The sequence below is a fragment of the Astyanax mexicanus genome, chromosome 12, assembly GCF_023375975.1.
Source record: "Astyanax mexicanus isolate ESR-SI-001 chromosome 12, AstMex3_surface, whole genome shotgun sequence".
Classification (NCBI taxonomy): domain Eukaryota; kingdom Metazoa; phylum Chordata; class Actinopteri; order Characiformes; family Acestrorhamphidae; genus Astyanax; species Astyanax mexicanus.
The window spans coordinates 45,439,693-45,465,954 of record NC_064419.1 but is presented as its reverse complement, the minus strand read 5'-3'; the positions used below and the strand labels follow the sequence as shown (position 1 = coordinate 45,465,954).

At 37.4% G+C, this 26,262-nt stretch overlaps 2 protein-coding genes across 2 annotated transcripts; both read right to left on the bottom strand.

Moving 5' to 3' along the window:
- Window positions 1-1,463: 1,463 nt before the first annotated feature.
- mrpl55 (mitochondrial ribosomal protein L55) lies at window positions 1,464-4,605 on the bottom strand. The gene is made up of 3 exons (XM_007235284.4): window positions 4,417-4,605; window positions 2,491-2,692; window positions 1,464-1,710 (listed from the first exon to the last, which is right to left on the bottom strand). The coding sequence occupies exons 1-3, from the start codon at window positions 4,458-4,460 to the stop codon at window positions 1,561-1,563; spliced, it is 396 nt and encodes a 131-aa protein (XP_007235346.1). The 5' UTR covers window positions 4,461-4,605; the 3' UTR covers window positions 1,464-1,560.
- Window positions 4,606-5,548: 943 nt separating this feature from the next.
- Window positions 5,549-25,926, bottom strand: paox1 (polyamine oxidase (exo-N4-amino) 1). Its single transcript, XM_022671033.2, has 9 exons — window positions 25,769-25,926; window positions 25,525-25,594; window positions 21,198-21,353; window positions 18,630-19,056; window positions 15,901-16,094; window positions 13,434-13,683; window positions 10,586-10,698; window positions 9,080-9,237; window positions 5,549-6,343 (listed from the first exon to the last, which is right to left on the bottom strand). Exons 1-9 carry the CDS (start codon window positions 25,841-25,843, stop codon window positions 6,188-6,190), a joined length of 1,599 nt encoding a protein of 532 aa, XP_022526754.2. The 5' UTR covers window positions 25,844-25,926; the 3' UTR covers window positions 5,549-6,187.
- Between the last annotated feature and the right edge of the window lie 336 nt (window positions 25,927-26,262).

The following is a 26,262-nucleotide window of genomic DNA, read 5'->3' as shown; positions in this document are numbered from 1 at the left end:
GACCTGTCCTGTAGACCCGTTTGCAATTTGGTGTTGCGGGACTTTCTCACTTGAACTGAGTTAGTGGGTCTCTAGACATAAAAAAAAAAAACCCAGAGGTGCTCGTCCGCCATAGTGCCACAAATTCCGCAATGGTCAAATCAAATATGGCCGCCATTGGCTATGATGAAAATCCAACTTTTTTGTTTGTGAATGTATATATACATATAATACCTCCATTTAGACTAATTATGGTATGGGGAATTCATTTCTGATAGTGTTATGACAATATTGGGTGATTTTGACATTAAAAAGTAACATTGTTTTTCGGGCTGGGGCTGGGTCCCGGGTGAAAATTCCAGTGTGTGAGGGTGCGGTTTTTTTTGGCTACTTTTGGCCGCCAAAAAAAAAAAAGTCACAAAAAACAAAAAAAAGTCACGATAAAACCAGCAATCACCAGGCGATGAAAAAAAAATGCAGCATAGCGCTTTTAGCCAACATTCCCAATAGGCTTACAATGCTATTGATTGGGGCATAGCATTACCCATGGAAAAAATTGCTATTTTTACACCACTAACAAGCTCAAAGTAGCTACACATTACATTGGTAAAAATCTGATAGCCCTAAGAACTTTGAAAGTGTATAGATATTTAAAAAAAAAAAACACTGTTTAAACACACAGTACCTTCAGCTATTTCTCTGGTTGCTGCCATCTTTAAAGTAAGCTATGATAAATCAACTGATGAGCATGAACAGATGGGTAGGTTAGGGGAACAGAGATTGCAAAATTTTAATTCTGTAGAAATTAAAAATGAATACTATAGATATATTTTTAGAAACAGTTGGAATTCATGCATTTCCACAGAATTAATTTAGCAATCTGTTCACTTATCCAACCTATTTGTTTGTGGTTATTTTATGAAATTGTTCAAATAGCATTTGTTGCACCTTTATTTTAAGACTAAAAGAAAGAAAACACATAGAATGAAAGGAGGTGTCCAAACTTTGAGAATGGTTTATCGCTCTGAAAAATAACAGTAATAATATTATGAACAATAAAATACTTCAAACACGTTAACATTTTGAGCAAAACATTTACAGTATGTCCAGCTGTCTTTACATTTGGACGTCTATAGAAAGTTAATGCGTTTAGCTACGAAAATTGTAATTTGCATCTTTAAATGTTCTGTATTACTCTGTATTTTTGGTTGTTTTCATAAAAGACTTTCTATCCATGTCTGTTTAGAACTGTTTATAAGCCAGACAATCTAGACAATCAATAAAAATCATTTTAAAATGTATCAAATGCAAACCTTTGTCATGTTGCAGCATATCTATATGCAGCATTGGAAGATATTTAAGTCATATGACAAATGTTTATATATTTATAGTCATATACTATCCTGCAAAATGTTTATACGTGGTTCCAACACACCTTTAGCCAGGTATCTAACTGAGGTCAAAGAAAGAGATCCACAGTCACACAGATTTCAAAAACTTTTATTAACATGATGATAAACAAAAATGACAGCCATGTAAAAGCTCTGTACATGTGAAACAGTATAAATACTTTCAGTCCAATCACGTTTTCTTCCAGAACTTGCTGTAGTCATCTACTTTAAATTCATCTTCAAATACTTCCTGTTCCACTTTCTTCGTCTTTTTAGGACCCCTCTTCTTCATCCGGGCCTTCCTCTCCTCCTCTGAGAGAGTGCTGATATCTACCGGCATCTGGTGGGAAAAACGTGTGTTAAAAAAATTTTAAACGATAGTGATACAGAGTACACACCAGAATATATCTATATTCTGCCTAATTCAGCGAAACACTGACGAAGGAAGGTGCCTGCCTGATGACCCCTGAGAAGAGCTTGCACTGAAGTTTGTGTTAGAGTTTGGATGAAGGGGATTGGTGTGGTCCTGCTCTTGTAATAATTTGTCTCATGAGTTTTTGTAGACGTCTGAGTACTTGGCAGTTGAGGCACGGACCATGAACATAGTTCGCTATGCTTCTGGATTCTTGTCGAGCCAGTATCAGATGGTAGTGGTTGCTGTGTTCTGCTCACGCAACTTATAATGTGATTTATTGTGTGTGATTGTGCTTAGGTAAGTGTGTTGTTGCCATAGTTAAAGGAAGTGAGCTTAGATTAAGGAGGGATTCTGTTTGCTCATAGGTTATTTTTTGGTAGGTCTGTTACTTGGCAGTTGAGGCAATGGACCATGAACATAGTGTTAGGCTGTGCTTCTGGATTCTTGTCGAGCCAGTATCAGATTGTGGTGGTTTTGCTATTGTTGTTAGTTGAGTGAGTAGTAGATCCTGGCTGAGCCCTATGCATAACCCCAGCTGTTAGGTGCAGGATTTGTCCATTTCCTGTATTATATTACTTATACATTCTGGGAAGGCTTTCCACAAGGTTTAGGAGTGTGTTAATGGGAATGTTTGACCATTCTTTCAGAATTGCATTTTTAAAGTCAGACCCTGATGTTGGAAGATGTATGGCGTGGTTTTCTTACCATCACTATTCGTTTAGGCTCCTTGTATTTGATGTTAATGGTGGACCCGTCCGGACGCACCAGCAGAACCGGATACATCCGCTCATATTTCTGCCGTCCACAGCGAGCTACAGAGGTTCTGTTGGAGTTGGACTGAGTGTGTGTGATGTGGAACGAGGAAGCAGCAACTAAACACCTCTGGGAGACGACTTCCTGAAGACACCTGAGACAGAAAATAAACACAGTTAAAAATTTGTATTCAGAGAAACAAGGACTGAAACTGTTTCTTCCAAAAGAAAACACTTCATAAAATGTCATAATGCACTACACCCCCTTCACAAAACACATTTTTCTAAAAGACCTAATGAATAGAAAGTTGTCTGAAAATAAATACTCCAGTAATGTATAAATATTTTTTTTTTCTTATGTAAGGTAACAAAGCATTTGTACTTTGTACCTGACACCTCTGATAAAATAATAAACGAGAAAGCAGATCACACAATAAAACGGGAAAGGTTAAAAAAGGAAAGGTTAACACAAGTAAAACAAGTAAAAAGAGTACATTAAAGTAAAAATACAGTATAATAAATTACATAAAATAAAAGTAAAGAAGTAAAGTGTGCTGCCTGGTCAATGTTAGCTGGACAATAAGTTATTATTAGTATATAGCATAAAATAGCATAGTAATAAAATATGGTATAATAATAATATAGTATAATATAGTAATGGTAGCACAAGGTAAAACAGTTATTTATAATTCTCAGTTACCTGCAGTTAGTCAGTACGTCAGTCAGTAGGTTATTTAGTAGTTAGTCAGTAAGTTGTTCAGTCAATTAATCAGTAGGTTAGTCAGTCAGTTAATTAGTCAGTCAGTCAGTAGGTTAGTTAGTCAGCCAGTAGGTAAGTAAGTCAGTCAGTCAGCCAGTCGGTCAGTAAGTCAGTTAGTCAGTCAGTCAGCCAGTAGGTAAGTAAGTCAGTCAGTAAGTAGGTTAGTTAGTCAGTCAGTTATTCAGTAGGTTAGTTAGTCAGACAGTCAGCCAGTTGGTCAGTAGATTAGGTTAGTTAGTCAGTCAGAAGGTTAGTTAGTCAGTCAGTCAGTCAGTAGGTTAGTTAGTCAGTCAGTTAGTCAGTAGTTTAGTCAGCCAGTTAGTCAGTAGATTAGTTAGTCAGTCAGTTAGTTAGTCAGTCAGCCAGCCAGTCGGTCAGTAGGTTAGGTTAGGTTAGTCAGTCAGTAGGTTAGTCAGTCAGTCAGTGAGTCAGTAGGTTAGTTAGTCAGCCATTCAGTCAGTTAGTCAGCCAGTCAGTCATAAGGTTAGTTAGTCAGTCGGTTAGTCAGTCAGTGAGTCAGTAGGTTAGTTAGTCAGCCATTCAGTCAGTTAGTCAGCCAGCCAGTCAGTAGGTTAGTTAGTCAGTAGGTTAGTTAGTCAGTAGGTTAGTTAGTCAGTCAAGCAGTCAGTCAGTAGGTTTGTTAGTTAGTCAGGAAAGCAGTCAGTAGATTAGTTAGTTAGTCAGGAAAGCAGTCAGTAGATTAGTTAGTCAGTCAGTCAGTCAGTAGGTTTGTTAGTCAGTCAGTCAGTCAGCCAGTAGATTAGTTAGTTAGCCAGTCAGTCAGTTAGTTAGGTACGCAGTTAGTCAGTCAGTAGGTTTGTTAGTCAGTCAGTCAGTCAGCCATTAGATTAGTTAGTTAGTCAGTCAGTCAGTGAGTTGGTCAGTCAGTTAGTCATTAGGTTAGTTAGTCAGTCAAGCAGTCAGTAGGTTAGTCACTTAGTAACTTAGGTAGGGATTTAGGTAGTCAGTGAGTCAGTCAATCAGTTAGGTAGTTATTTAGGTAGTTAGTCAGTCAGTCAGTTAGTAGTTAGCTTGCCTCGCTGTTTAACTGCCCTCTTACTGCTGTTAGCGGTGCTAAGCTAACCACGCTAACAGGCCGGCTGTGTGTTTATAACTCACCTGAATAACCCGCCGCTATTCGCCCAGATCCTCTGCAGAGCCATATTAATAATCCCAGCCCGAGTTCTGTATAATTATTATTATTAGTGTGTAACTCTAATTTAACAGAAGCTGCAGTAACCGGAGGGAGAAGGTCACCATACAGCACACAGCCTCAGAGCCGCTGTATAATCAGTCCCGTGCAGAAACACAGCACGCAGAGAATAGTTCCGCTTCGGCTCCCAAACCGAATACAGGAGACTGAATACAGGACTGCAGTACAGTGAATTGTTTGTAAATTACTCAGTACAGTACAGCTCTGGACAAAATAAGAGACCACTTAAAAGACCAAAATAATGAGTTTCCTTGATTTTACCAAATTGAAAACCTCTGAAATATAATCAAGAGGAAGATGGATGATCACAAGCCATCAAACCAAGCTGAACTGCTTGAATTTTTGCACCAGGAGTAAAGGCGTAAAGTTATTCAAAAGCAGTGTGTAAGACTGGTGGAGGAGAACATGATGCCAAGATGCATGAACAAAAACTGAGATTAAAAAACAGATTTTCCCACCAAATATTGATTTCTGAACTCTTAAATCTTTATGAATGTTAACTTGTTTTCTTTGCACTATTTGAAGTTCTGCATCTTTTTTGTAATTTCAGCCATTTCTCATTTTCTGCAAATAAATGCTCTAAATGACAATATTGAAAAAAAATACAAATTATAGAATAAAACAACAATATTCATTTTATACAAAACCTATATAAACTTATAAATAGCAAAATGATAGCAACTGATTCAAAAACTGAAGTGGTCTCTTATTTTTTTGTTAGAACTGTATATATTAAAGTTTTGGGTCTGACATTGAGGATTGACCTTACTGTTCCAACACTTTTAGAGGTGATTATGTGTAAAATGTCTCATTATTTTGCATAAAATGTTGAAGACAAAACCAATAGTGTATCAAGTTTTGATCAAAACTGTGATAATAAATAACCCTCCCACTCAATGTTTAATAAATTAAATTAATTAATTCAATTGATATATATTATAAAATTCTGTGTTTAGCTGTGTCGTCTAGTTTAAGGTTAATATATGACATGAATATGTAAAATATTACATTAGACACAAAATGATGAAAATGAACAGATACCAAATGAACAGTTTATTGAGAAAAGAGCTTAATTTTAAAATGGGTTTGTCTTTAAAACCTTTAAAATGAGTTTTAATCACAATGTCAGTGTTTTAATACTGTCAGTAAATGTAAAAGAACATAGCAGACGTATGTAGCCTAGTATGAAGATGATCCGTTCAGAGACTCAAGAGAACTCCAGATAAACTACAGTCCAACTAAACTTCTTTAATATATTTACATTCTACTAAAATACATTCATTTACAATCAGCATATATGCAGCTGAAACACTTATAGTCATTATGGCTTTAAAAAATGTGTTTTGGGGAGGGGGGGGGGTAATGCACTATAGGACTCTGTGGGCGTGGCCTAAGCTTTTTTTTCTTAATAGCTTTATTTTTTACCACTTACATTACATTTACTTTTATACTTTAAGAAGTTTTGAAACCAGTACCTTTTTAAACACCTTTACTTAAAGAGTAAAAAGCTTAATTTGATACTTTAAATTCTACAGAAGCATTTTAAACCCAAAGTATCTATACTATCTATTACAGAGTAATAATTGGAGATAATTTTCACACCTTTGGCACTGAGGAGCATTACACAGATGTACAAGTGTAATAAAGTCCCTGAAAAACATAAATACATGAATTCATTTAAGTGTGATTGTTACAGTGAACAGCAGGTGGCGCTGTTCTACCATAAAGCTGTGCCAGTCGCTCTGCATCTCTGTGTCCTGAGAGGAGAGCTCCCTGCACTGTGCTGTACTGAGTCTTTATAGTCGCCTCTCCAGAAAACAGAACTTGAAGATCCTGAAACAAGAAACAAATCATTGAATTATATTAAAATCTTTACAGGTCTTTTTTTTTTATGAAAAAAGTGAACATATTTTAAATATTCTCCTTTTACTCATTTTTTTTTTCAAATAAACATGATCTTTCTGTATTTTTAGACTGACTATACACTGTAGTCCCAAACTCAGTCTTTTCCCTTCCCATTAGACCGTAGATCAGGCCCAAAATATCCAGCCTGACCCGACCCAAGCCTGTGCACGTTCTTCCCGAGCCCAATTTTAACCCGACATTTTTTAAAACGGAGCTTTTCTAAAACATTTTCAGGCTGTTTGAATGAGCAAAATCTATTAAGAATGATGTTAATCAACATTGCAACACTAAAGAAGCATAGACCTATTGTCACGTAGACCCAGGCTGGGAGACGAGGAGGCGGACACAAGTGCAGGTAGGGTGAAATCAATAAACAATAATTTAATAAATAAATATAAATAAACCAGGAAACGAGAAACAAGTAAACACTTAAACATAAAACAGGGAGATATATACAAGGATCAAGGGAGTGAACTAAATAAATTAAACTAGATAAACAAATAACCAAAAACCAAAACAAACGAGAGAAACCAGAGAACATCAACTAAACCAACAAGAGATAATAAATAGCAAAATAAACTGGGAGTAAATAAACAAAGAAACAAACGAGGGACTGAATAAATACAATACTAAACAAGGCAGGGATATATACAAGGAAAAACTAACAAGAGGCTAAACTAGACAGGGAAAAACTACACTAGACAAGAATAAATAAACTAAGCAGGGAACTAAAGGGAACAAGAAACAAGAAGATGTAAACAAGGAACTATGGCTAGGGCTAAGGCTGAAATCACAAAGAGACACGGAGGAACAAACAACAGGGGTTAGTGCAAAGACCGATGGAGACAAAGTGGTAGACGAGGGCTATTTAAAGAAACAGGAAACACTATAATTAGAAACACCTGGGGAAGGGGCGGAGCAACAAATGAGAAACAGGTGGAAAAGTACTGAGACGGGAGACACAGGGGAGCACAGGTCACGTGGGGAAGACACACAGACACGAGACGAGACCAGGATGTGACACCTATTATTTAAGAAAAAATGTTTAATAAGAACAGATCTCCAAAAGACTAAAACACAAACACTGCGACCAATGATCCACAGGCCTAAACATCTGTACATTAGGCTACAAAAATGATGTCTGGACATCTAATATAAAACTGCACAAAATCAAGCAAAAAATAATAATTTTGTCATCTACTGCTGTGTTTTTACTTGATCTACCTGTTCAGCATTTGTTCCTTAGTACACCAGTGACGACTTTCTTCTTTAGGACATTCTAAATGGTTGTACTTGTGTGGAAGAAATTGGGATACTGAGTTGCGATGAGTATAATTTGAGTTGAGCCAACCAGTCATTGTAATAAGAAAGTACATTTATTTATGCCTAGTCATACAAAACGTGACCAAAGGCGTGAGATTTTGTTTTAAATTCTAGGGTGTCATGTTCTCTTAGAAAAGGAAGTGAAACTATCATAAAGGGTATGGGCTGGAAGAGAGAATTAAATGTGTGATCACACAGGACACTGCAAATAGGACATGTTCAAATCATACATTTAGTTTGAGCACAGTGTTCAATGAAATACGTCATTTTAAATAGGTTAATAGTCTCAATTTCCCTCACACTTGCTTTGGCCAGCATTTTGTCTTTGTTTCGTGATTTGGCTCTAATGTATCAGTTTATTCTCTCTTTCTGGTATCAATTTTAAGGCAAAAAATCTTATTTTCTTCTCTGATAAGACTTTTTGTCTTACTAAGCATTGTGTGTAAATGTTAGACTATTTTGCTTATTTTAGGGATAAATATCTTACTTAGAATTTGTACCTTATTTTAAGTAATTTGAACCAAAAAAAAAAAAAAGCACAATCAAGCAGCAATCAAGTTATTCTGATTCTTGTGTCCAAAAACAGTGACTTTTTTCTTGATTTATGTGTTACTTCACTCATTTCGAGACTTTGCCATTGCTTTTTGTAAGAAATCTTACTAAGAAAATTTTGCTTACCCCATTGGCAGATTTGTTTTGCTTAAAGCTCGACTAGGTAGGATTGAGATTTTGTGGTTGTGGGCTCCCCCTACAGTTGCAGAGTGTAATAAATGTTTCAGGAGGATTAGTTTCTTTTTCTCGCTTTCTGGCTTGCACAGACATATTCGGTCTCTTTCCAGCTTCTGCCAGAGTATCTGTATGTTAGTTTGTAAAGAATGAACCAGTAGTCCTTGTAGAACTGTTAGAACTAAAGGTCGGAAAGCAGGTCGCAGTTCTCGCGAGCGTTGGTCGCGGCCGCCTCGGAAAACTTACAGAGTCTGGTTTGAGCTCAGAGGAGCTCCGGCACAGACACGAGAGCACCGCTATTCCTCCTATTACACCTCAATGCAGCGCTGCAGTGAGTTTCAAACTGTAATTTTACTTTTTTAAAAATCAAGGAAATCCTACCTAGTGCTGCTTTAATATACAAATATTTGTTTTTGATTTGCATATATTATGTGGATTTTTTGCAGTGTATACTCTTGTTTTTGCCCTTAGTATTAAAGACTCATCTACTTTTTACTGCAGGAGTCTGACTCCAGTCTTAAGTCTATAATATTATAATATGCACATCAGTTAAGTCTATTTTAATATAATATTAATAAAGCTTTGTCGTTTCAACATAAGATTATATTTAGTTACCTTGCTGGGGTTCTTAATGCCCACTAAAGGCTGAGCCAGAACATCCATGACTTGGCCATCTACACCAACAGGAATATAAGTATAGGAACCGCGGGTGAAGTTGTTTCTACGCCACCGTGTTTGCAGAACACTCTTTGGTGGAGGAATATTCAGATTTCCTGGAAAGAAACAGAGACAATGACAATCATCATAACAATTAAGAAAGCATGGATCTATTTAGCCTATGGCCACTGCAGCCTCAGCTTTCTGTTCTTAGCTGAAAGTAGAAGAGGAACCCAGCATGGTCTTCTCCTGTTGTTGTAGCTTCTTAGCTGCTATGCTACGCTAAGCAATGCTATGCTAAGCTATGCTATGCTTAAAATCATTAAGATTACAATTTGATTCATACTTAAACATAACTGCATGATTTCACACTCACACCATTTAAACAAATGTTTTTGGCTCCAACATTTAGACATTTAAACAAAATTGCAACACCTTCTCAACCAGCTAGAACCCACCACCTTAACAATCAAATCGCAACACCATAGCCCTGTTACCATAGCAACTGCATATCAACAGTCTAACAATACCTTAGCAATGCTTAATAACCTACATGTTACAATAGAAACAACCTACAGAGGTCTTAGATATCACCTAGCAACTTCCTATTAACATGGTAACCACCTAGCAACAACATACCAACCACTAAGCAACACCTTTACAAGCAGAACCTTTTCCATAGCAATACCTTATCAACCACCAAGCAACACCTCAGCAAACAACCCCTATATCAAAGCAACACTTAAAAAAACACCTAGCAACACCACCTATCCCACTCACAGTTTCTGCACGAACTGCAAAACCAGCTAGAAACACAAACACACCCATAACAACACCTTAGCAACAATCTAGCAATACCTTAGTTACAATCTATCGACATGTCACAATGCCATTAAACATCAACCATCTACCAACATCTTAACAACTTAAAACTCAAGTATAGCATGATATCCACCAAACAGCACCCTTACAAGCTAAACCTCTTTCATAGCAGCACCTTATCAACCACCTAGCAACACCACCTATCCCATTCACTGTCTCTGCAAGAACTGCACAACCAGCTTACCCATAACAAAACCTAGATTTTAGAAACACCTTGGCAACAATTTAGCAACACCTTAGTAACAAGCTAGCAACACCTTAGCAATGCTTAATAACCTACACTAACCTACAATAAAATTGGCAATAACCTACCAGTAAACTAGCAATGTCTTAGCAACCGTCTAACAACATCGTAATAACCAAAAACTGAAGTATAGCATGGTATCCACCCAGCAACAACCAACTAACCACCAAGCAAGACCCTTTCATGGCAACATCTTATAAACCACACAGCAACACCCTTTCACAGCAACACCTTATAAACCACCTAGCAACACCATCTATTACATTCACTCTAGTTTTATGTTTGCAATAAAAGCCCTTTTTATGGTTTTAGAAAACACTTATTTGTGATTAACTTACCTGTGAAAATTCTTAGATGTTCAGTGATGGCACTGGATAACTCTTCCTCTGTCATGGTTTCAATCAGGTCAGCTACATCTCCAGGACACCAACCAATCAGAATGTTTCCAAACCTGCAAACAGAAACAATTATCCACCTTATTCTGCCACGCCCACTTTCAATACTTTCTGCTTTTTCATTTCTTCTGCATTTGTATATAGGAATTATGCAAAAGTCAAATTTCAATCTGCTGGGTCTGTGGATTTATACGGAGCCCCTAAAGGTATGTGGTGTATTTTTTTTTTTTTACGTAGAAAGTGGTGAGCACCACATACTAAGTCAGGAGCACCACTTACTAAGTCGTGAGCACCAAATACTAAGTCGTGAGCACCACTTACTAAGTCGTAAGCACCACTTACTAAGTCGTGTGCACCACTTACTAAGTCGTGAGCACCACTTCCTAAGTCGTGAGCACCACTTACTAAGTCGTGAGCACCACATACTAAGTCATGAGCACCACTTACTAAGTCGTGAGCACCACTTCCTGAGTTGTGAGCACCATTTACTAAGTCGAGAGCACCAGATAATGGTAGCTAGCAAGCTATAGTTTAAACTGGCATATGTTCCACAGTGTAATGTGATTAACTAGCTAGGTAAGCTAATGTTATCTATATTTCAGTGTGAAATGTTTTAGCTAACATTAGCTAGGTTAGCTAATGGTAACTACTTTATTTCAGTGTGAAATGTTTTAGCCAACGTTAGCTAGGTTAGCTAATGGTAACTACTTTATTTCAGAATGTTAGCTAACGATAGCCAGCTAACTCTTATTAGATGTGCACAGAAAAAGCTTTTGGGCACACACACACACACACACACACACACACCAAACAGCGGCTACTTTCACCCAAGCTTACATTCCCCACTGAAATAAAGTAGTTACCATTAGCTAACCTAGCTAATGTTAGCTTAAACATTTCACACTGAAATATAGATAACATTAGCTAACCTAGCTAAGGTTAGCTAAAACATTTCCCCACTGAAATAACGTAGTTACATTAGTTAACCTAGCTAACATTATCTAAAACATTTCCCCACTGAAATAAAGTAGTTACATTAGCTAACCTAGCTAACGTTAGCTAAAACATTCCCCACTGAAATAAAGTAGTTACATTAGCTAACCTAGCTAACGTTAGCTAATACATTCCCCACTGAAATAAAGTAGTTACATTAGCTAACCTAGCTAACATTAGCTAAAACATTCCCCACTGAAATAAAGTAGTTACATTAGCTAACCTAGCTAAAGTTAACTAAAACATTCCCCACTGAAATAAAGTAGTTACCATTAGCTTACCTAGCTAACGTTAGCTAATCCATTCCCCACTGAAATAAAGTAGTTACCATTAGCTAACCTAGCTAACGTTAGCTAAAACATTCCCCACTGAAATAAAGTAGTTACCATTAGCTAACCTAGCTAACGTTAGCTAAAACATTCCCCACTGAAATAAAGTAGTTACCATTAGCTAACCTAGCTAACGTTAGCTAAAACATTTCCCCACTGAAATAAAGTAGTTACATTAGCTAACCTAGCTAACGTTAGCTAAAACATTCCCCACTGAAATAAAGTAGTTACATTAGCTAACCTAGCTAACGTTAGCTAATACATTCCCCACTGAAATAAAGTAGTTACATTAGCTAACCTAGCTAAAGTTAACTAAAACATTCCCCACTGAAATAAAGTAGTTACCATTAGCTTACCTAGCTAACGTTAGCTAATCCATTCCCCACTGAAATAAAGTAGTTACCATTAGCTAACCTAGCTAACGTTAGCTAAAACATTCCCCACTGAAATAAAGTAGTTACCATTAGCTAACCTAGCTAACGTTAGCTAAAACATTCCCCACTGAAATAAAGTAGTTACCATTAGCTAACCTAGCTAACGTTAGCTAAAACATTTCCCCACTGAAATAAAGTAGTTACATTAGCTAACCTAGCTAACGTTAGCTAATACATTCCCCACTGAAATAAAGTAGTTACATTAGCTAACCTAGCTAACGTTAGCTAAAACATTCCCCACTGAAATAAAGTAGTTACCATTAGCTAACCTAGCTAACGTTAGCTAATACATTCCCCACTGAAATAAAGTAGTTACATTAGCTAACCTAGCTAACGTTAGCTAAAACATTCCCCACTGAAATAAAGTAGTTACCATTAGCTAACCTAGCTAACGTTAGCTAAAACATTCCCCACTGAAATAAAGTAGTTACCATTAGCTAACCTAGCTAACGTTAGCTAAAACATTCCCCACTGAAATAAAGTAGTTACCATTAGCTAACCTAGCTAACGTTAGCTAAAACATTTCACACTGAAATATAGATAACATTAGCTAACCTAGCTAGTTAATCACAATACACTGTGGAACATATGCCAGTTTAAACTATAGCTTGCTAGCTACCATCATCTGGTGCTCACGACTTAGTAAGTGGTGCTCATGGCTTAGTAAGTGGTGCTCACGACTTAGTAAGTGGTGCTCACGACTTAGTATGTGGTGCTCATGACTTAGTAAGTGGTGCTCACGACTTAGTATGTGGTGCTCACGACTTAGTAAGTGGTGCTCACGACTTAGTATGTGGTGCTCACGACTTAGTAAGTGGTGCTCACGACTTAGTATGTGGGGCTCATGACTTAGTAAGTGGTGCTTACGACTTAGTATGTGGTGCTCACAACTTAGTAAGTGGTGCTCACCACTTTCTACGTAAAAAAAAAAAATACACCACATCCCTTTAGGGGCTCCGTAGATTTAGGAGGTTAAAACAGTTTAAAATAACACATTATATATATATTAAATTACTGGTTCTACACAGCAGTTACCTTTCCTGAGGTTTCATGACTGTGAACAGGGACACGTGCTTCAGCCACTGAGTTTTATTGGTGGACACAGATTCCACAGAGTCGTCATCCCAAATAAGACTGATCCGACTGACGTCACTCTCCCAGAACGCTTCCTCATATTCCAGAAAGATCTTCGCAATATTACCAAAACTCAGCTTATCAATCACCTCCATCTTCTCCGCTGGGAGGCTGGGGCTGAAGAGGGAGGCTGCCTGAGCTTTTAGACAACCTGATAAACACAGAAATGTTCATTTAGAGAGGTTTCTTTATGCTTTATTTCCTTGTAGTACCCAGAATTTATGACCAACTGATTTTCTAAAGCATGACTTTAGATAAGCGCTAATCAATAAGATAAAATTGTGTTGTATTGTAATACATTTCCTTATCATATTGAAAAAAAAAAAAACTTTTTTAATATATTGAGCACATTATCAGTGCCCAAAGAACACCGACCGAACCGTAAAGCATAATTTAATCAAGTTGGATTGGATGACTTGTGGCATATTTTCAATAAAAATAACGGCACTCAGTATGGAAAAGTATTTTAAGTACATTAAATATGGATGCATGGAATATTCAGCTAAATAAATTGCAAAATGGCAAAAAATAACTTTTTTTTACATATTTGTGCAAATAAAAAATGAAGTGACAGAATAATTTACACAGAACAATCGCAAACAGTATACAGTATAGTGTCAAAATTTACTCTGTTTTGATAGCATTTATGCTGTTAAAAATGTTCAGTGCTCCATAAATATTTTTAATTCTTAATTTTTTATTTACTTTTTTGTTGCTTTAAAAAGCATAAGAAACATACATTTAAACTACATAATTTTTGTAATAGTAAAAAAAAACATTATTGAAAATCTGCACAACAATGTTTTCGGTTTTCAGAATTTGGACATCAGTTCAATTTGTTTCATCCCTAATTTAAAATGGCTTTATCTGCACAAACCCATCTGTGCTCTGAATCAGCCACAAATCTCTTCACAGTGTGATGATCAAGCTTAAGTTTTCATTAAATATCTAATGTTTTCATGCCTTGTCTAAGGCACGAGGCACACTCCTGCTTTTCAGCAGCAGAGACATCCATTTTCTTTCACATATTGCTTGAAACCTGTGGCCTGCTTGATAATATGGAACAATGCATTTTGAGTTTGTTTGTTTTTTAATTACTGTCATCATTGGAAGGTTTGTTAAATACATTTTGATTTATACTAAACCAGGGGTGTCCATACTACGGCCCGCGGGCCATTTGCGGCCCATTTCCTTTTTTGGAGCGGCCCGCGAGGTATTTTAGAAATAGAATGAAAGTTGGCCCGCTGTTAAGCAGGTTTTTATAATGTGAGATTCAAAGTTTGAACGCTAGGTGTCAGAAACGGGCCAAAGAGTCTAAAAGCGGCGAAGGTGCGCAGTTTTAGAGCAGAAAATCGGGCCAAAGAGTCTAAAAGCGGCGAAGGTGCGCAGTTTTAGAGCAGAAAATCGGGCCAAAGAGTCTAAAAGCGGAGAGAGTGCGCAGTTTTAGCGCAGAAAAACGGGCCAAAGAGTCTAAAAGTTTTTAAGGAGTTTAATATTAAGAGACATCATGAAATGAAACATCAATTTGAAAAATCTTAGTTTACACAACACTGGCAAAGATAGTAAGTCAAGTAAAATGATGTGTAAATGAAATAATCAGGAAAATGTATTATTTAAAGTGGTATATTTCATTATTTGTTTTATTACAGAGTCTGTGGTCCGTGACTTCAAATATATTTCTCCTTCTGGTCCCCAACAAAAAAAGTTTGGACACCCCTGTGCTAAACGGTTCATGACTTAAAAACCTGACTGTCATTTGCATTACCATTTAAGAAAATTTGAGAAAAACATCACTTGCATAAAGATTTGGAACATGTGCACCCCACATAAGCATGCTGACTGGCTCATAAATTAACCCATGTTGGGAAATTAAATAAAGGCTTTTCACACCTGTAGTTGGTTACTATGGTCCGGATAAGTTGATGAGTTCATTAATTTGGAGTGTTTCTCCCTCTGTTTGGTTTGGTTTCACACATGCATAAACCTAAACGCACCAAAATGCGCACCAAAAAAACAACGCAAGCATGTTGTCTCCTCTGATTGGTCAGAGCTGTCTGGCGTGAGAGCATGAAAGTAAATATAGTGAAAAGATTCTGTGTTCCAGCCCGTACAGTATATCTGTGCAGTGTAAAGCTAATGTTGTACACATAGATGTACACGTGTTAAACAGACAGAATTCCCAGTCGGGAGCAGTGAACACTGCACATATCGCACTCAGTGTGTAAACAGCATGGAGCAGCAGAGACAGTGTTTGTTCACAGCTGTGGTAATTAGCCTTATTTGGCTCATATATATCAGATTAAACTGCGCCTTATCGGCAGTTTAGCTCAAATAAAAGGAGTATATTTATTTGGATCGAGCTACTTACCAAGAGAGACAGTGACGATCACATGATCTGCCAGAATCTCCCCTCCATCTCCACACAGCACTCGTACAGGATACACCTGACTGTCTGTACCGGAGAAAGATCCATCCCACTCGATCTTAGACACTGCTTTATTCAGCAGCAGACGCTCCTTAGGGACATCCTCAGCCAACTTCTCCACCATCTGAAACATGCAGCTGAAACAGGCAAACATCAACGAGGACATGCAATTAATACTTGGAATTTCGAATTTCTATACACCGATTATTCAAATTGGATTTAAGTTTCGTAAAGATTTTTTTTTGTTTCTCAATTAACATCATGGATGGTATTGTGTCTTAGGGCTCTTTGCATCACTGAGCCGGCTCTATTTCCTGAGGAGACTGCGGTCCTTTAACATCTGTAAGAAGCTTCTGCAGATGTTCTACCAGTCAATCGTGGCCAGCATTCTCTTCTACGCTGTGGTGTGCTGGGTAGTCAACATGAAGAGGAGAGATGCATCACGGTTGGACAAGCTGGTCAGGAGGGCCGGGGGAGTGGTTGGAATGGAGCTGGACTCTCTGGTTACAATAGCTGAGAGAAGGACTTTGGATAAACTGCTTTCTATCATGAACAATGATAGTCACCCACTGTCACAGAGCTGCACAACAGACAGACTCAGAAAATCCTTTATCCCGAGAGCCATCAGACTCTTTAACTCCTCCCATCGGGAACGGGATGCTGCTGCCGACTGAGTTTAATTCAGTCACCCCACATGGACATTATTACTCAACCACTTAATTATTTACACTAACACTTTACTCATGATTGGGTATTCATATATTCACATTCTCTTTTTAGAACTATATTTGTTACAGATGCATATTTATATTATATTTCTATGTCACATCAGTCACTTTCATAATCAATGTCATTGCACACTGCACTTTGCTCTGTTAATTATTTAATTATTTAATGACCATTAGCAACATCTACTGCACTGCTCCGTTTACAGATAGATCCTTACCTTGTATAGTACGTTTTTTGTAGCCTTATATATTTTCTATTCTTCTTTGTTTTAATTTATGTTTGAATCTGTTTCTTATTGTATTGTGTTGTTGCTGCTGGATGCTTAAATTTCTATCTATCTATCTATCTATCTATCTATCTATCTATCTATCTATCTATCTATCTATCTATCTATCTATCTATCTATCTATCTATCTATCTATCTATCTATCTATCCATCCATCCATCCATCCATCCATCCATCCATTCACCCACCCATCCATCCATCCATCCATCCATCCATCCATCTATCAATCTCAGACACCTGTGATGATAATTAGTTTGCCAGGTGAAGGTTTGCCCAATTAAAGTAAAACTATTTAAGAAGAATGTTCCACATTATTTAGCAGGCCACAGGTTTCAAGCAACATGGGAAAGAAAAAGGATCTCTCTGCTGCTGAAAAGCGTCAAATAGCGCAACGCCTTGGACAAGTAAAGGTCATATCAAAGAAGGGTTCCTTTGTTAGCATGTAACTTGGCCTGTTAGTATGTTTTTGAAATAGCTTTTGATTTCAGTGAATGTGACCGTTTAATGCTGCAAATTCAACAAATGACCATTTTCAGTTCTTTACAACCTATAAAATGTTTTGAAACTCTGCTGTGCATAATAATTTGGAACAGTGCATTTTTTTTTTCCGATGAATATACTGTTATCATCGGGAGGTTTGTTCAATAAAATTTGATTTATACTCTAACAGGTGATGACTTTTATTATACTGACAGTCATTTGCATCGACCATTTAGGAAAGTCAGGGAAAAATATAATTTGCATAATCATTTGAAAAGCGGTGTATTTATAAAAACTGAAAAAATCTCTTGTTTGCTACACTGACAAAACAACAAGACAACCATATACACCATACATACATAGCATTTGGCCTCCAACTTTAACCTGTCTGTGCATCCAAACCCAGGTATCAAACTCACAACCTTGTTGTCAATGGTCAAATGCTATGTTGAATGTGGACATTAGTAGTGAGTTTTGCCAGAATCGCTTGTCTAAATACACAGACAATCCTAATTAAACACCACCTGTCACGATCACTGCACTGTCCACTGTAAATGGTAATGCCTTCAATGTGGATCAAGAATAAGAATAGAATTAATCTACAATTCAATCTACACTGATGGTCGTGGTGGTCTGGAAGTGAGGTGTGTTCAGTGGTGGAAAAACACAGCTGGTGGTAAACACAGGGGCGCCACTGACTGATTAAAATCCAGACAACAGTCCATTTCTATTGGTGTTCCCAGCACTTGTACACCCCTGCTCGTTTTAACACAGACACACACATAACAACACACAATAAACAGAATAAAGAATAAAATAACATTACTGTTCCTTTAAATGAGCTGCTGGTGTATCTTCACAGCATGTACGAGCAGGTCAGTATCTGTCTCTGCTAAGATGCACAAAAACACTGCGCTGTTAAGATACGAATGCGCCAAAGTCAGAGCTCACCTGGTTCTTAAAGGGAATGACGACTGGCACACTGATTGGGTTATTTCACGTTACGACCAAAATTGAACACACCCATGATTAATAAGGAGAATTAGTTCATGCTTTATTTTTTGTGCCCTCACTATACTAACAAACACAACAACACGCTGATGATGACGCCCGATGAAAAAAAGCCCAATATGTTTAATTGAATTGAAATATTGTCTAATATAAATGTACAACTTACCCTTCCACATTCAGGTCGTCCCCCATGTTGGTGTAATACTGCCAGGAATCTACAGAGACTCTATGAAGGTCTGATGCTGCAATATTGATCAGGTAATCCTTCCCAACCAAAGCCAGAACGCCCTGCACGCTCTTCTTCTCCTCAGCCTGCCAGCCCTCAACAAAAGCCTGAGCTGCCTCTGCGAAGTGCTCTCCTAAACTCCTCCCGGAGTTATTCCCACGCTGCCGAAAGATTCCCTCCCCGGCCTCGTACACCCGATCAGCCAGGTCCTCACTGAGCCTCTGTCCATCACGCCTGTAGTACACGGTGCTTCCTTCATCAGGAGGGACCTGGCTCAGGAGGCCAGACGTATTTAGAAGACAGTATATTGGGTTTTCTACAGATGCACCGTGAATATACTGAGCGCCAGTGTCCACCCAGACCTTTCCTGTGCAAAACAGATACAGTTACATACTGGATTAATAACTCTGTGGCACTTTTACATTCCGGCCACTCTGGACACTTAATGGAAACACCCACCGAGATCCCTGTTATAATATTTTTATAGTTTTACACTACATTTGCACTACTAGTTTATATATTGTTCACTGAGTATATCTCTACAAATTTGCACTGCTAAATTTTATATATATATATATATATATATATATATATATATATATATATATATATATATATATATATATATATATATATAGTTCATTGTTGTTTAACTACACTACCTCCATTACACACACAAACACACATTAAAAGACTCTACTTTTATTTCTTATTATAATTTTATCTGTAACATTCTATCTTATCCCTCTTTTGTAATGTCTGTATACTATGTATACCTTCTACTGGATGTCCAGAATTTCCTTCTGGGATCAATAAAGTATCTATTTATCTATCTTTCTGTCTGTCTGTCTGTCTGTCTATCTGTCTGTCTGTCTGTCTATTACAAACAAAAACCAAGATAAATCTATACTGTAGTGATTCAAAGTTTCTTAACCCTTTCAGTATTGTAAAAAAAAATCTTGATATTCCTCAAATATATATGAGCAAGAAGTAATAAGACTCCCTTATAAGGAGGATTTTAAATGGTTTATTAATAGCAATTAGGTTGTAAATACTAAGTTGTAAAACATTAACAAGTATTTACTATGCATAAATGCATGGCTATGGATGATTATGGCTTACAGCCTATGAAAACCCAAAAATCAGTATCTCAGAAAATTAGAGTATTATATAAGAACAGTTGGTGCTTTTGGCAGTGTGGGCAGTGTACCAAGTCCTGCTGGAAAATAAAATCCACATCTCCACAAAAGTTGTCTGTATCAGAGGGAAACATGAAGTGCTGGAAGATTTTGTGGGAAAACAAAACTGCACTGACTTTGGACGTGATAGTTTGGACAGTGATGGTTTGGAGAGACATGTCTGTCATCTGCTGGTGTTGATCCACTGTGTTTTATTATCAAGTCTAAAGTCAGTGCAGTTTTGTTTCCCCACAAAATCTTACAGCACTTCATGCTTCCGTCTGCTGCTGACAACTTTTATGAAGATGAGGATTTCATTTTCCAGCAGGACTTGGTACACTGGCCACACTGATACCAAAAGGACCAATTGGTCTTAATATATAATATTCTAGCTTTCTAAGACATTGATTTTTTGAGTTTTCATTGGCTGTAAGCCATAATCATCAACAATAAAATAAATGATTAAACGAGCATGTCTAATATTTTTGTCTCATTTGTTTGAATCTAATGAAAAATCTAAACATTTCACAAACTCCCACGAACCAGAGCATATTGGCAAAAGTGATATGTGGCAATATTCAGTGATTTCAGTATTCAGTTCTTTATTTTTGAAGTCATGTGACGAGTCAGTGCAGGTCAAGAAAAACATGAGAAGTGAAATCCAGATCATGTGATTAGAAGAATTTCCTCTTTCACCAAACTAATTCTTGCAGAACTCAGATCCTGCAGTTGCTCAATTGCTTGATACAATGATAGTTTCTTGATGTTTTAGAAACCAAATCAGATCAGATTCATTGTCACATCACCTTTACACAGACTGAAATCCTCTGGAATATAGTCAAGAGGAAGATGGATGATCACAAGCCATTAAACCAAGCAGAACTGCTTGAATTTTTGCACCAGGAGTGAGTAGCATAAAGTTATCCAAAAGCAGTGTGTAAGACTGGTGGAGGAGAACATGATGCCAAGATGCACGAAAACTGTGATTAAAAACCAGGATTATTCCATCAAATATTGATTTCTGAACTCTTAAATCTTTATGAATATGAGCTCATTGTTTTCTTTGCATTATTTGAGGTCTGAAAGCTCTGCATCTTTTTTGTTATTTCAGACATTTCTCATTTTCTGCAAATAAATGCTCTAAATTACAATATTTTTATTTGGAATTTGGGAGAAATGTTGTCTGTAGTTTATAGAATAAAACTACAATGTTCATTTTACTCAAACATAAACCTATAAATAGCAAAATCAGATAAACTGATTCAGAAACTGAAGTGGTCTGTTCATTTTTTCCAGAGCTGTATATGGATGTAGAGGGTGTAGATCTTACCTATTTTGGATTTTGCTACTCTGCCGCCAACAGTGTCCGAAGCTTCAACCACAGTGAGGTCAGTGAAGCCCAGCTCCTTCAGCCTGGTTGCTGCTCCAAGTCCAGCGACACCAGCGCCGACCACCACGATCCGAGGCTGTCGGCTGGTCTTCATTACTGAGAAGTTAATAAAAAATAAAGATTTCTATAAGTTATTTATATATATGTATAACACATGACTCACGCTCAACCCTGCTAACGATCCAACACTCGTCTCAGGTTACGTTCAGCTTTAATCCGACACACCTGATCCAGATCACCCTCTGTAGCATCTGATTACTACAGCCAGGTGTGAAGAAACTAATCCCCACAGGGTACACACTGTCCTATATCATTTCAGCTCGTTTTTTAAATTCCGGCTTCTCATCGTTCAATAAAACCCCCATCCAGATAAATCTCTCCATCCAGATAGAGTGAATCTGATTGTGATTGGATGTAGAGAAGTATAAACATATACCATTCCGACTCCCTATTGGTTTATACTGTGATCCATCACACCTGCACACGTTCACGTTTTAATATTTTAGCATTATAGTCATTATGACTTTTAGAAAGAAAATGTGTTTTGTATACTTTTATACTTTAAGTGGTTTTAAAACCAGTACTTTTACACTTTTACTTACAGGGTAAAAAGCTTGAGTTGATTCTTCAGCTTCTACAGAAGTATTTTAAATTATAGTATCTATAATTCTACCTACAGAGTAATGAATGCTCTGTAGGTACAGATTATAGTAAGAGACCACTTAAAAATGATGGGTTTCTTTGATTTTACCAAATAAAAAAAACCCTCTGAAATATAAACAAGAGGAAGGTGGATGATCACAAGCCATCAAACCAAGCTGAACTTCTTTCGACTTCTCCAGTGCCTTCAACACCATCCAGCCCCTACTGCAGAGAGACAAGCTAATGAAGATGGAGGTGGACATGCACCTGGTCAACTGGATCACTGACTACCTTACTGAGAGACCACAGCATGTCAGGATCAGGGACTGCTCCTCTGACACAGTGATCAGCAGCACAGGAGCACCACAGGGGACTGTTCTCTCTCCAGTCCTGTTCACCCTGTACACATCAGACTTTAAATACCACTCGGAGTCATGCCACATGCAGAAGTTCTCTGACGACACTGCAATCGTGGGGTGTGTGCGTAATGGTGATGAGAGGGAGTACAGAAACCTGGTTGAGGAATTTGTGATGTGGTGCAAGATGAACCATCTGCAGCTGAACATCTCCAAAACCAAGGAGATGTGCATAGACTTCAGGAGGTCCAGGCTCTCTGCTCAGCAGCCAATCTCCATCCAGGGGGTCGATGTGGAGGTGGTCAAATCCTACAGATACCTTGGTGTGCACCTGGACGATAGGCTGGACTGGTCAGTGAACACTGACTCCCTCTACAGGAAGGCACAGAGCAGACTGTACTTCCTCAGAAGGCTTGGGTCCTTCTGCCAGAAACTCCTGCTGATGTTCTACCAGTCTGTGGTGTAGTGTGTTGGGGAGGAAGCATCAGCAAGAGGGACGCTGGACGACTGGACAGGCTGGTGAGGAAAGCTGGTTCTGTGCTGGGATTAGAGCTGGAGTCCTTAACACCACTGGCAGAGAGGAGAGCCCTCAGCAAGCTGCTGAACATCATGGACAATGTTCACCACCCTCTGCACAGCACCATCACCAGGCAGAGGAGCTCATTCAGCGGCAGACTGCTGTCCCAGTCCTGCTCCACAGACAGACTCCGAAAGTCTTTTGTCCCTCAGGCCATAAGACTGTTCAACTCATCTCAGCACAGCAAACTAAAGCATCTGTGACACTTTTTCATTCCGGCAATATAATAATTCTGGCCACACATGAACACACCCCCATCTATGGACACACTCTCAGTCTTGCTGATGCCTATAACACTATTTTTACAGTTCTACCCTATTTTGCACTAGTAGTTCATTCACTAGTTCATCCATCTACTGTTTACATATCTTTTGCACTGCTGAATTTAAATTATTATATAACTGTGTATTTGCACTTTCTGTATGGCTGACATCAGTTATCCTCACTTTATGCACACACACTAAGAAATATAAGTACAGATTTGTACTTAAAAGAGTACAAAGCTTGTCGCTGGGGCTGTACCTTATATTGAGGTACAAAAAAGTACCTTTCAGGGAAAGTCCTTTTTTGTACCCATATTTTTGTGCCAGTAAAGATTATAAAGATTATAAACATTATCATCAACTAAATATGTGTCAAGAACTTGATGATCCAAAATTGTCTGGCTTTCAAATAAAAAATGTGCAATTAAAATAAATATTGTTTATTAGTGCAGTGATACAGAATACTGAATGTACCCTTTGGCTGCTGGTTAAATGGTACAAATTTGTACTTATTGCTGTTAGAAAACACTTTGTACTTCAAAGGGAACAAATCTGACCCTGTAAAGACCAATATTGTACCTTTGAGGGTACAATTATAAAGAATGTACCTTTGAGTACAAAAAAGTACTCATATCGTACCTCTGTTTTTTAGAGTGCACACTGTAAAAATAAAAAAGTTAAGAAAACTCAAAATATTAAGGCAACTTACTGCACTACATTTTTGAGTTTTGAGACCAACTCAGTCTTTTAACTTTTGAAAAAATAAAAAAAAAACACGCAGTTGTGCCAACCAGAAATCTTTAGCCCAGATCATATGTATTAAAACTTTAAATATTAAATATCACCAACTTAAAAATGTAATTTGTGTCTTTTGATGGCCTGATCTGTGTATTGCAAGTTTTGCTGACCATCCTTTAGAACCAACTAAAAAAATAAGTTGCACCAATAAATTGTTTTACATGAATCAAAATCATTTAGTGGGTGCAGCGCTATACTTTTGTTAATTTAACATAGCATTGGGGTAATTGGAATTTATGACTATCACATATCCACCTTATTGTCAGTTATGTAAAACTATTGCAATTAACGCAAATGTAACCAGACTGACTTGGCAACACAGAATGTAGTAACCTGCTCTTACGAGCTTCAACACTGAGGCCAGGCAGTTACTGTTATATAACAAATATGCAAATTCCAAGAGAAGGCAGCTTGTGAAGAATGCTTACACACTGATGGTGAATGAGAGGTAGAAGGACACACCCAATATGCAAATAGTGTGATTAGCATTGCTCCATAGACCCCGATCAAATAAAGGGTCAAACTGAGCATGTGCAGTGTAGTTGGCATGGCCTGGACTAGGGTTAATTACAATATGTAAATTTTGCCAACACAGATTATTTATTTGGACCAACTTTTAACAAGAAACTTAATATAGTAAGTTGGGGTGATTAGTTTGCTATATTTTAGGGTGCAATTCAATATTTCTCATTTAGCTTACTTTTTGTAACTTTGTGTACTATACATACCTGCTGCTGGATGTGTAGTATTTCCCCTCAGGGATCAATAAAGTGTCTGTCTGTCTGTCTGTCTGTCTGTCTGTCTATCTATCTATCTATCTATCTATCTATCTGAACTGCTTGCATTTTTGCACCACGAGTGAGTAGCATAAACTTATTCAAAAGCAGTGTGTAAGACTGGTGGAGGTGAACATGGCAAGATGCATGAAAACTGTTATTAAAAACCAGGGTTATTGCACCAAATATTGATTTCTGAACTCTTAAAACTTTATAAATATAAACTTGTTTTCTTTGGATTATTTGAGGTCTGAAAGCTCTGCATTTTTTGTTATTTCAGCTGTTTCTTATTTTCTGCAAACAAATGCTCAAAATGACAATATTTTTATTATATAGAATAAAACAACAACGTTCATTTTACTCAAACTTCTCTAAACCTCTAAATACCTCTAAATAGCAAAATCCGAGAAACTGATTCAGAAACTGAAGTGGTCTCTCATTTTTCTTTCAGAGCTGTATATATGTAAATATATATGGCAATTTGTTAAAAGGGCGTTGGGAAATGTGAGTTTATTTTTTTCCCCCAGTGAACCACTAAGATTCCTCCAGCAACAGGGTTGTAAAACACTGGTATATTAGATTTTACTATTCAAAGCACCACATGTTAAACTGTATTGAACACTAAAAAAAAAAAAAAAATATATATATATATATATATATATATATATATATATATATATATATATATATATATATATATATATATATATATGTGCAAGGGACAGTTAAATATATATATAAAAAAATAAAACTTATGTTTTTTAAGCACTGGAAGGGTTAATTCTAGCCATGCCTTCACTTGTTTTGATCTCCAGCAGAAGCTAGTTATCTAAGCGAGTTATCTAGTTATGTTACCTGTGAGCAGGTCTTCAGGTGTGCTGGAGGAGAAGGAGGAAGAGGAGCTGAGGTGAAGCGCTGCACAGGTCTGCAGGAAACACAGCTGGATTAATCCACAGCTTCTGCGGTACAGATACAACTTCCTCACAGGATCATATTTCTAAAAGCAGCAGAAGCAGCGCTGTTTTCCTGCTTAAAACAGGAGAAAACTGAACCCGAGTCTAAAAACCCCTAAAAACCGAGAGAAATGAAGTTTACAGACCATCAGCTGAAGCGAGGCGGTGATCCAGATCTTCACTCTCAGATTTAATCTTCTGCTGCTCGCTTTCACAAACATATCTCCCTTTTCCAGAGACCAAACCCCCGAGTTAAACTGAAACTCACCGACATGTTTCCTTACAAGACCTAAAATATCCCATAATATCCTTCACTGCTCACTAGAGGGCACAAAAACACAGCAATTCACAGTCAAAATATACAGCCTTGAAAAAAAGTAAGAGATCACTTCAGTTTCTGAATCAGTTTCTCTGATTTTGCTATTTATAGGTTTATGTTTGAGTAAAATGAACATTGTTGTTTTATTCTATAAACTACAGACAACATTTCTCCCAAATTACAAATAAAAATATTGTCATTTAGAGCATTTATTTATTTGCAGAAAATGAGAAATGGCTGAAATAGTTTTTTAATGATGCATCTTGGCATCATGTTCTCCTCCACCAGTCTTACACACTGCTTTTGGATAACTTTATGCTA

What these genes read in the sequence shown, in the direction of transcription:
- mrpl55 (XM_007235284.4), bottom strand. Translation starts at nt 4,460, where the DNA reads ATGGCTCTGCAGAGGATCTGGGCGAATAGCGGCGGGTTATTCAG. An exon ending in AATAGCGGCGGGTTATTCAG is followed by an intron (nt 2,693 to 4,416) that starts GTGAGTTATAAA and finishes TTTCTGTCTCAG; the next exon opens with GTGTCTTCAGGAAGTCGTCT. An exon ending in AGCCTAAACGAATAGTGATG is followed by an intron (nt 1,711 to 2,490) that starts GTAAGAAAACCA and finishes TTTTCCCACCAG; the next exon opens with ATGCCGGTAGATATCAGCAC.
- paox1 (XM_022671033.2), bottom strand. Translation starts at nt 25,843, where the DNA reads ATGTTTGTGAAAGCGAGCAGCAGAAGATTAAATCTGAGAGTGAAGATC. An exon ending in AGTAGCAAAATCCAAAATAG is followed by an intron (nt 19,057 to 21,197) that starts GTAAGATCTACA and finishes TGTTTTGCACAG; the next exon opens with GAAAGGTCTGGGTGGACACT. An exon ending in GTCATGAAACCTCAGGAAAG is followed by an intron (nt 10,699 to 13,433) that starts GTAACTGCTGTG and finishes TTCTGTTTGCAG; the next exon opens with GTTTGGAAACATTCTGATTG.